This window comes from Arachis hypogaea, chromosome 19 (genome assembly GCF_003086295.3).
Source record: "Arachis hypogaea cultivar Tifrunner chromosome 19, arahy.Tifrunner.gnm2.J5K5, whole genome shotgun sequence".
NCBI lineage: Eukaryota > Viridiplantae > Streptophyta > Magnoliopsida > Fabales > Fabaceae > Arachis > Arachis hypogaea.
In genome coordinates this window covers 65658773-65670600 of record NC_092054.1, presented here as the reverse complement: position 1 = coordinate 65670600, position 11828 = coordinate 65658773, and the positions used below count along the sequence as shown (strand labels likewise).

The window sequence follows — 11828 nt, the reverse complement described above, 5'->3', positions numbered from 1 at the left end:
TTCGGAAACACATTCTGTGCATGTTATGATGTCTGTGATAATTGAGATGAGTCCAAAGATTGACAGTCATTAGATTGCTTATGATTAGCTGGTTCAGATCCCAAGTACCCACGTTTATTATAATATCCTTTAAATTAATTATCCTCTTTTTTTTTTTTTTTTTCCTTCAGTCAGTTATTATCTAATCACTAATCACCTTATTAACTATAAACTAATTTGTCTCTCACAGATTTCTATAACTTTCCCTCCTCTTCTCCCCCTTGTTTCTTTGTTCCCAGCACTTGAAACAAAAAATGCAACAAAATTAAGAGGAACTGTAGCAGAAAAAGTAGAAGAGTTAATAGCCAACACAACAAAAGCAAGAAAAAATGCACACTCACTTGATTCTAGTGCTCTTCTTGTACTGTTGCATTGGCTTCTCTGTTACTTTTTCTGAGGGAGCTCAAGCTCAAGCGGCATCAGATGATGAATTGTCCACTCTGCTAGCGATGAAGTCGAGTCTCGTTGATTCGAGGAATCATCTGAAGGATTGGCAGATACCAAGCAATGCAACACAGCCTGCAGCAAGTTCAATAATACATTGTAATTGGACTGGAGTTTTTTGCAACTCTAGAGGCTTGGTAGAAGGTCTTGATCTCTCCAACATGAATCTTAGCGGCCGTGTATCAGATGGAATCCAATTCCTTTCAAGCTTGTCTTATTTCAACATAAGCTGCAACAGTTTCGCTTCATCATTGCCAAAGTCACTGTCCAACCTCACCTCAATGAAGACCTTTGATGTGAGCCAGAACTTCTTCACTGGCAGCTTTCCCAGTGGTCTTGGAAGAGCTGCAGAGTTGAGATCAATTAATGCGTCAAGCAATGACTTCTCAGGGCTTCTTCCTGAGGATATTGGAAATGCGACAATGCTCGAGAGCCTCGACTTTCGCGGAAGCTACTTTGTAAGTCCAATTCCCAAGAGTTTCACAAATTTGCAGAAGCTCAAATTTCTTGGCCTTTCAGGCAATAACTTCAAAGGGGAGATTCCAGATTATCTCGGTGAACTTTCTTCTCTGGAGACATTGATTATGGGATACAATGAGTTCAAAGGTGAGATCCCAGCAGAGTTTGGGAATCTGACCAATCTTCAATACCTTGATTTGGCTGTAGGCACTCTCAGTGGACAAATACCACCTGAATTGGGTAAGCTGAAAAATCTTACAACAGTTTACTTATACAGAAACAACTTCACTGGAAAAATTCCACCTCAACTTGGCAGCATAATGTCACTAGTATTTTTGGATCTATCTGACAATCAAATCTCAGGAGAGATTCCAGAAGAACTTGCTAATTTGGAAAACCTGCAGCTTCTGAATTTGATGAGCAATGAAGTTACTGGTCTAGTACCGAATAAGCTTGGCGAATTGAAGAATTTGCAGGTGCTTGAGTTGTGGAAGAATTCTTTAGAAGGTCCTTTGCCTGTTAACCTTGGAAAGAACTCTCCATTGCAGTGGTTGGATGTGTCCTCTAACTCGTTATCTGGGGAGATCCCACCAGGTTTGTGTACTACAGGCAATCTCACAAAACTAATCCTCTTCAACAATTCCTTCTCTGGTTCCATTCCAACTGGACTTTCAAACTGTTTGTCCTTAGTTCGTGTTCGGGTTCAGAACAATCATATTTCCGGGACTATTCCGGTCGGCTTTGGAAACCTTCCGGCCCTTCAACGGCTGGAGTTGGCAAAGAACAACCTCACTGGCCAAATTCCTATAGACATTACCTTATCCTCATCTCTCTCTTTCATTGATGTATCATGGAACCACCTTCAGTCTTCTCTACCTTCTGAGATTCTCTCTATTCCAACCCTTCAAACCTTCATTGCCTCTCACAACAGCTTCAGAGGCTATTTCCCAGATGAGTTTCAGGACTGTCCCTCTCTCTCTGTTTTGGATCTTTCAAACACCGAACTCTCTGGAAAAATCCCAGAAAGTATTGCTTCGTGTCAAAGATTAGTGAACCTTAACCTTAGAAACAACCAATTGACAGGTGGAATCCCCAAATCAATCACAAACATGCCAACCTTATCTGTTCTTGATCTGTCCAACAATTCACTCACAGGTGAAATACCTGAAAACTTCGGTATTTCCCCGGCCCTCGAAACGCTGAACCTCTCCTACAACAAGCTCGAGGGTCCAGTACCATCAAATGGTATCTTAATGTCCAGAAATCCTAATGATCTTGTAGGCAACCCTGGTCTCTGTGGCAGCATTCTCCCTCCATGTTCTCAGAATTTCACTGTCACAACCCATCAAAAACCTGGCAAGCACACCAAGCACATCATCATCGGTTTCTTGACCGGCATTTCAGTGATCCTATCCATTGCTGCAGCATACTTAGCTGGCAGATTTATATACAACAGAACCTACTTGTACAACAGTTTCATCCATGATTGGTTCAAAAGTAGCAATGAAGATTGGCCATGGAGACTAGTAGCATTCCAAAGGGTGAGTTTCACAAGCACCGAGATCCTAACTTGCATACAGGAGTCAAATGTCATAGGAATGGGAGCCACCGGCATTGTTTACAAAGCTGAAATCCATAACAGACCGCACATGACAGTCGCTGTTAAGAAGCTACGGAGATCAGGATCAGACATAGAGAATGGCTACAGTGATGTGGTAAGAGAAGTGGAGCTCTTAGGGAAACTAAGGCACAGGAACATTGTGAGGCTATTGGGGTATGTGCATAATGAGAGAGATGTTATAATGGTTTATGAGTACATGGCTAATGGGAACTTGGGGAATGCACTGCATAGTGGTGAACAATGTGAGAGGTTGCTTGTGGATTGGGTTTCAAGGTACAACATTGCTCTTGGTGTTGCTCAAGGGCTTCACTATCTTCACCATGATTGCCATCCACCTGTTATTCATAGGGATATTAAGTCCAATAATATACTTCTTGATGCAAATTTGGAGGCGCGGATCGCGGATTTCGGCTTGGCGAAGATGATGATCCATAAGAATGAGACTGTTTCAATCGTGGCTGGATCATATGGTTACATTGCACCAGGTTAGTCTTCATTGTTCTATAGTTTATTTAGCCATATGCTAGGGCATAACTATAAACTTCGCCATATTAACTCTTTGGTGCAGAAACTCTTATTCTTAAACTATTCTCATCAAGACCGAAAAAAAGAAATAACTACTCTCATGTTCTTTGTTAGTTACCTATTAAGATGTCTTTGTTATTTTATTTACAAGGGACATAACATTTTGATGTTTGTGGTTTCAGAATATGGATATACCCTGAAGGTGGACGAGAAGATTGACATATATAGTTATGGTGTGGTGCTTTTGGAGCTAGTAACTGGAAAAATGCCATTAGACCCTTCGTTTGGAGAATATGTCGACATAGTGGAGTGGATAAGAAAGAAGAAGAGCAACAAAGCACTGGAAGAAGCACTAGACCCAAGCATAGCTGGTCAGTGCAAGCACGTCCAAGAAGAGATGCTTCTTGTGCTGAGAATAGCACTCCTATGCACTGTGAAGCTTCCCAAGGAAAGGCCATCCATGAAGGATGTTATCACAATGCTCGGAGAGGCGAAGCCAAGGAGGAAGAGCGTCTGCCGAGATAGCAGGGCCCAAGATGGTGCCCTGGAAAAGCCAATATTTACTGCATCCCCGGTAGTAAGCCTTCTGTAGCAACAGCTAACCTTGCTACCTCTGAATTCTTACTTGTATGCCTTATCTCCAAAGAAATTAGTCCGCCTACCTTTTCTTTTTTCTTAAATCTCCTTACTTTGAAGAGTCAAATCCTAGTATATGCGTGTATTTCCACGAGGATTTGCGTAATTCTTTTCTTCACTTGAGGAGGAAAAAGATTTTTCAGAAACACAGTGAGCATAGAAATTGTACATCAACTACTAAATGTGATATTTCAATTACCGTTTTCCATCTCAATGAAGATGCCTTTAGCATTTAGAATTTGTTCTTATACCACCAGTGACGGTGATTTGAACTGATTAAGAACCATCCCCAGATAAACACGTTGAAATATTGGGGTTAATAATTAATAATAATATAACAGGGTATGTTCGGTTGCTTAGGTGAATGGTGGTTCGGGTGGAGTCGAGGTTGGAGCAACTGGGTGCGAAGGGGATCAGAACCGGGGCGCGAGCTTTGAGAGAGAGAGAGACGTCCGTCTGAGTCCTCGATTGGTCTGCAGGTGGGGCTACCTGTAAGGACACTCTAATGCTAAAGTTAGTGTCCATACAAAAAGGCGGCTAATTAGGGTAGAAAGGTGACGTACCTCTGGAGAGGGGTAGGTCCCTCCCCATTTATACTCTGAACTCGGGTGAGCTCCTTCGCTTGGGCCCATTTGCTTGGAAGCTTCTGCTAGCTGTCTAGGTTTCCCTAGCAGAGCGTGAAGTAGCGCGCGGGTCATCTCTGGGTTTGGGTTGAATGACCCGGCGGGTTGGTGGTTCGCAGTCGGATACGAGACCCTTGTTGGGCTGGGCCAGACCAGGGTATTTCCTCAATTTCATTTGAAAGCAAATTTCCATCAACAGCTTAAATAAATAAAACCTATATTTAAAAATTTTTTTTTGACCATTTTGTACTTTCAACTCACGTTTTTCGTTTAGCATTGACTAGCACCTCCTGGTCTCTCAATTCAATTTTTGTTCATCAATGCTTGATTTCTTTAGTTGGGTATAATCTTGAATAATTCTTTCTTATGTTGCTACGACTTGCCATAGTGGATGCTCACTCAGAAGGAGGGCGATGGCAAGTATAAATAAGATGAAAAAGTATTGGGTACCAAAAAGCTAACTGCCAACTTTTAACAATAATAATTAATTATTTTTTTTATATTTTTTAAAAAAATAAAATTTGAATAATCAGGATTTAATCAAAATTTACCTTTTCTTTTCATTTTCAATCAGAAACCCTAATCTCTCTCCAAAGCCTCCATGCCGCCCTCTTTCTACTCTAGTCTCCTTGCATCCATTGCCGCTGACTCATTCGCCGTTCGCGCAGGGAAGACAGCCAGCATCGCACGTCTGCTTCACCATCATCGCGTTCCTTTGTCCACCCTTCCTCGCGTGCAGCCGAGCTCCCACTCGTCGCCTTTCCGTCGCGTATCCTCCATCGTAGCTATGACGCATCCTCGCCTTGCTGGTACACCGTCCAGAGTCCGCGAGCCCCCGTCGCCACTACAGATCGCCGCTAGGTACAGGCATTGATGCAGCACACCTCGCACCACACGCATTTGAGTTTTCGTCATTGTAGGCCTTCTAAGCCAACACCGCCGGCCCTTCCACGTCAATCTCCTCTTGTCGCCAGCCCGTTCTGTTTGGCCGCTGCTGCAGGCCTCCCAAGAGAGCAACGCCAGCGCATTATTTTTTAATTTGAACAAGGTACAGTCACTCAATGGTTCAATCTCCCTCTCCGAATTTCTGATTTGTCCAAGTGCATGTGCATGGTGTTTGAATTTTGGAGGATCAAGTATGTTATTCACTATTTTGGAATTTTTGTTGGTGTTATATGTGAATCCACATGTGTATGTTGTTTGAAGAAGCTTCGAGAGAGGAAAGATGCATTCGACATAGTGATCAGGGATGTAAACATGCCTGACATAAATGGATTCAAGCTTCTTGAGCATGTTGGATTTGAGATGGATGTGCCTGTCATTAGTATGTTATCATTCAAGTTTTTAATTTCATATGATATATATCATTTAAGTGATTCTCGCATTTGTGCAATTTAAGTTAGGAAAAGTATATGGAACCAAGAGGTGATCAGCCAAAAAGTAAACAACTTAACTAATTTATAATTATATTTAATTAATTTTATTTGTTTTTAATTTATAATATTTGATATTAATTGCTTTTCACCTCAAATTAAAATTCTGAATGATACGTTGGAGAAATAGGGGCGGAGATCACGGAACTTCTAACAATCCCGATTCTTAGTGTATAAAAAAATTTATAAAATATATAAAAGAACATCCATTTAGTATGAAAAAGAAACATTCTGATACTTAGTAGAAGAAACATCCTAATGCCTAGCATAAGCACCATCCACGTAGAGGTTTTAGATTCATCCAGAGGCATTTGGCTGATTTTTGGCTGGTACCCTCTTGTTCCCTAGCATTGTTGTTTAAGTTATCATTCAAGTTATCATTCGTGCCATTTAAGTCTATCTCTTAATCAAATAATACAAATTGTGATTGCTGACCAAATTAAAACTTCTTCACTATGTTAATAAGACTTATCTTTGTTTCACAGAAGTTGGTCCCTAAAAATTCTAGATTTGATGAATGTATCATGGCTTACTAGATAAAATGTTGCTAGTCATTTGCAGATAGGTATATGATGATGACTTTCTCTTAGGTGGTAGTGATAATAACCCTAAAAGTTCTACTTTTTTATATTAATGAGGAAATTTTTGTCCTACAGAAATATAGGCTGTAATTGAGTAGGTTGTGAGTGTTGTTGCTTAAACAGGAATATTTCTAGCTTAAAACTTCATTCTATAATGCACTGATTATGTTTGTAATCTAACTCCCTTAAGTTGTGAATTTTTCATTTTTTGAGGTTTCAGATGTGTCTTCTTCTATTGTTTTGTATGTTTCTTTTTATTTAATTTTGAATGTTTTTATTTTGTAAGTTTCGAATGTTTTTTTTTTGTCTTTTGGATGTTTTTTGTTAAAGGTTTTGGATTTTTCTTGTTATTGTATATTTGCAGAGTAAAAAGCATACAACAAGAAGAAGATGACATCCGAAAATAGCCTTTGTGAGTTTTTTGGGCTTTATGATGTAAAGTTGGGTTGATAGAAATTTCTTTTTATTACATTGATAAATTTTGTATTGTAGATGGATTTTTTGTATTATACAATTGAGGGTTGATGCTTTGTTTAGAAGCCACCAACAACAAATAAACGAAAGAAACAAGCAGTCATAATAGAATTTTTGTATAGAATTAATTTATTTTTGGTACATGTAGAAATTTCAAATGCGGCATCTTGAAAGTACACTATCTATGTATATAGTAGATTGCCAAAATTTAATTATTTGTTAAAAAAGTATCTCCTATTCTCGTGTAGAATTATCTAATCAAAAGACACCTCCATGTAGGAATAGTTAGATGACTCTCTACCTGTGTTATACATACTTTTTGTGTTGATGGTTTACTTAGCCGGTTTTGGTTATTTATGAAGAACAATTATTTTTTATTATCTACGTTTTTGAAATTCCACGAGTTTTAAAATAGAGAGAAAACTAATGGACTATACTATTGTTTTTGTGTGTAATACATTGATAATTGTAAAGCGTTAAGAATAGGCGAGTCATCTGCATTTAAAATTGTAACTTGCAATCTAGACAAATACATGTCATTATATTATGTTATTATACTATTATAAGTTTTTCAGGTTCAATCTTTAAAGTAAATCAACTCTAGTTATACGACTTATAGTGTTGCACACACGTTCACAAAAGACACTTCCATGTAAAAAACACACAAATAAGAAGACAAATCCACAAAGACACCTTCATTAGAAGACACGTGCATAAAAAGACACTCTTGAAGACACGTCCGCAAAAAGACACCTCCATGAGAAGACACATGCATAAAAAGACACTTCCTAAAAACGCATTTATAAAAAGGATACTACACTATAGACACATCCACAAAAGACACCTCTTGTAGAAGACACATGCATAAAAAGATACTTTCTAAAGACACATGCATAAAAGACACCTCCTGTAAATGACACATACATAAAAAGACACTTCCTGAAAGAAACATTAACAGAAGACACCTCCATTTTAAAGACACATGCATAAAAAGACATATCATCTGAAGACACATTCAACAAAAGTCGCTTTACAGTCTACGTGGCCACATGCATGAACAAAAACACCCATTAATAAGATCAATGTCCCAACATAGGATTCAAAACCACCATAGACGGATCTTTCATGTAGCGAAAACAAAATTTCACAAGAATATAATAAAAAACACCCACTAATAAGAATATACAAATCCAAAATAAACAATTAATATGTGTAATACAAGGAAACTATCAACATGAAATAAATGTTGCTCAGCAGGAGGGGTATCATAATACTAGTTAAACAATAATGTTCTATGCAACTTTCTTCTTCTCATGTTTCTCTCCTTTGTAGTTTTTTTTTTTTGGGTAACCATTAGCATGATGAATCATACTCTTCGTGCTCGATGGTGTGAACGGAGTCCTAACTTTCTTACGTTTGTTCATGGGATGATTGTGTCACGCAGCAGGTTGAGGATGTTTGTCAAGGGCCTTCAATGCTTGATTAATGGCCGAATTATTTGGATCCACGATGATATCGAGCATTATTTCCTTCCTATATGCCTTTAAGGTGTCCTGCATGTAAAATCTATCAACTAGAACCAAGTTACAAGGATAACAAAACATACATTCAATAGCAAACTGCATTAATAGAGTGAAAAACATTGAGCATTGAATAAAACCAATTAAATTTGGTTGAGAGAAGACACATTCACTCAAGTCACATTCAAGTAAGTTCACCCGAAGACATCTCCATCAAAGACACATTTGATAAAAAGTCAGACAAGAGACACATGCATAAAATCTTTCACTGAGCAACATGAACTGATCCAACAAAAAATCATGTAACACTTTCAATAAATACAACTTGAACAAAGTCAGATAACTGAAGTCACTGACAATAATTTGAATCATGGAGCAAAGCCAAAAAATCAAATTTAAACTAAAACACTAAAACCCTTCTACTCAAAAAAGTTGATTTCATCAACTATCACCCACATGATCTTATACTTAGAATAAATTTGAACAATACACATAAATAAGTACTAAAAACATATTCACTAAAGACACAGTTAATTAAGTTTACCCGAACACACCTCCATTATTGACACATCTAACAAAAACTCAGGCAAGAGACATATGCATAAAATCTTTCACTGGCAACATGCATTGATCCAACCAAAAAATCATGTAACACTTTGAATCAACATAAATTCCAACAATCAATTAAAACTTTCATCAACTACCATCCACATGATCCTACACTCATACTAAATTCAACCAAAACACATGCGTAAGTACTAACCAACAAGTTCAATGGACAATAGCTACACAACGAGACCGTAGACATCCGACGCGGCGAGCTTGGAGGCAGAGCACACAGAGGGGCCATCTGGTGGCCAACCAGGGAATGCAACACGTCTTCACAGGAACGGCGACAGGCGACCTGCGTCAAGACCCGCAGTGATGGTGCCGAACTACACTTCTGAGGACCAGGGGTTTCTCACCGACGAAATCGCTTGCGGCATTCGCCTGGGTTGACGCCAACGACGGAGACACGTCCGGCGATGGAGGAGGGAGTTCGGGAGGTGCAGGCGTCGAGACCAGGGTTGCTCGCCGACAAAAGCACGGCCGGCACTGACCAATGTTAACGCTGGCAACGAAAAATGCAGCCGAGGATGGACGAGATAGATCGAGAGCCGCAGCCATCGCGGATTGAGGTTGACGCAGTACTGAAACGGTAAAAATGTAGGTAAATTAGGTTTATATTAGTAATTTGGGGAAATTAAGATTAACAACATAGAGTAATTGAGAATGTGGCTTTTTTGAGTGACATGGTCTCTGGGGTCCGACCCAGTAAAAGTGGTAAGAGTTGACAGAATTCCTCTTGGTTACATAGCGGAATTGAAATAACACACATTCAGTTGGAAATGTATAAATATTCCTCAATGTTAAAACTTGGAAAAACATATAGTTTTGTCTTGACTTTCTCTAATGTTATCCAATTCCAAGCAAGGAATTGTCTATGGTGTGAAAGTCAAAGATGGACCTTTAAGATCCAATGTGGGAGATGCCAAATAAGTGGATGATGTAAGAATTTGATTTTTGTAGAATGATTTTTTAGATTTTATATGATTAGAATTTGCAAAATTCGTAAATCGGTTTGTTTTGCTTTAATGAGGTGGACCATTTAATTATCGTCTAACTTCAACAATAAGAGATTTTACTGGTATTCTTTGCTCCATGTAGGGTTAAGTACAATTTTGGTCCCTATGGTTTAAGCCGAAAATTTTATTCATCTCCAACATTTTTTTTCATTTGAATTCGTCCTAAGGTTCAACTTGGTTTTAAGTCATACTTCGGACCAAAATATCATTCTCTAATAACCCTTCTCCAATAACCTTCTCACCAAAATACTCAGTATCTCCTTTTCTTTTACTTCTTCTTCATCCAACACGAAACACTAGCAACAACAATAAGGCAGCAAGAAAAAAAATGTAATAAACAAGAAACAGAAGGAGAAACCACTTCCAAAGAATTGACAAATCTGTATTTCAAATATCAAATAATAAAAAAAATTGGAACATATGGAGTAGTAGCGAGCGGTGAGGGAGCAGCGGCATGCGGCGAGGAGCAGTGGCAAGCAGTGAGCAAGGGAGCAGCAGTGAGCGAGTGAGGAGCACCACGACAAAGCTGCTGGAATCAGAAATGGCAACGCAACTCTGACTTCGCCATCCGATCTGCTTTTGTCGATACGTCTCCACCATGTCCGCTCATGGACGTGCTGGACAGGGCAGAAATGGCGACGGCGGTGCGCGATATTTCTTGCCAGCATCTCGCCACCTTCCTCTTTCCATGCTTTCTCTCTTTTCAGTAGTGTTTCTCTTCTCTTTTCCGAACATGAGAACGTTTTGGCCCTGGCTCATGTTCTTTTTCTTTTTTTTTTTAATAAATTTTGAGAATAATTAGTCTATAATTTTAAAATTTTGGTCTAGAATTTTTAAGGATAATTATTTATTCAATCTGATAAAGCAAAAAAAATAATCAAATAATTTCTGCTTTTGATAATAATCCTCCAAAATTAATTCCTAACCACATATTTTTTTTACTCTTATTTCTAATACATATTCATTCCACTTTCTCATTTCTTACATCACCACAAGTAATTCACAATACCACAAGTTAATCACCATATGGTAAATTAACTTAAAGATATGGGTAATTATAACATAAAATAAAGATAAATGAAACTCAAATCTACCATACTCTTTCTATCTCAGGACCTCTTCTATTTTAATTCCTCACATGTTAAAATTTTTAAGCTTGGTTATCAAGTTAAAAAGAAGGGATATTACAAAATAAAAGGGGTAAAGAAAATTCAATTATTCAACCTTATCTCTCCTTTCCTCGGCGGACACACTCTCGCTCTCTTTGCTCCTCATTATTATGTCATTCTTATTAAAATACATCATTAAGTTATTAAGAGAGAAAGAAAGAGAGACAAATGAAAGAAAGAAAGAAAGAAGTAGCTGAAGTGCGCAAGGGAGAAAAAGAGAGAGGAGTGTCCTGGTATTCGTGAACCATCATCTCCACTTCTCAAGAGAACAAGACCTCTTATCAACACACTAATCCAACTAAACAATTCGTCTCATTCTCATCTTCAATTTTCATATAATTTTTCTAAGCTTTGTAAGAAAATCCTCTCCCTCTCCTTCACTTGTTATTCAGCCACGTATGATCCTTAGCTCAAGGAGAAATTATGTTTTTATTTTTCTTGTATATATAGAAAGTAATTTTTAGAGTTTATAAAAAGTAAGAAAGACATCAATTTCAAATTCAAGGTGTTCTCCCTTCATTTCCATTTCGGTCTTAACTTATTGAAAACAAGGAATTATTTTTTATGATGTTTATTCATGATATATGTCTTAAAAACCTCAAAGAGTCTCACACCAAATTTCAAACTTTAAAGGGTGAGAAAATTTTTCCTTTCCTTTAAATATCAATTCCGCACAAGA

General features: G+C 38.1%; 1 protein-coding gene across 1 annotated transcript; it reads left to right on the top strand.

Moving 5' to 3' along the window:
* The first annotated feature begins 218 nt into the window (after positions 1–218).
* On the top strand, positions 219–3957 carry LOC112779870 (uncharacterized). The gene is made up of 2 exons (XM_025824224.3): positions 219–3048; positions 3271–3957. The coding sequence occupies exons 1-2, from the start codon at positions 369–371 to the stop codon at positions 3678–3680; spliced, it is 3090 nt and encodes a 1029-aa protein (XP_025680009.1). The 5' UTR covers positions 219–368; the 3' UTR covers positions 3681–3957.
* Positions 3958–11828: the final 7871 nt, after the last annotated feature.

Coding starts and splice junctions, on each gene's coding strand:
- LOC112779870 (XM_025824224.3), top strand. CDS start 369: ATGCACACTCACTTGATTCTAGTGCTCTTCTTGTACTGTTGCATTGGC. Junction 3,049..3,270: donor ATATGGTTACATTGCACCAG/GTTAGTCTTCAT, acceptor TTGTGGTTTCAG/AATATGGATATACCCTGAAG.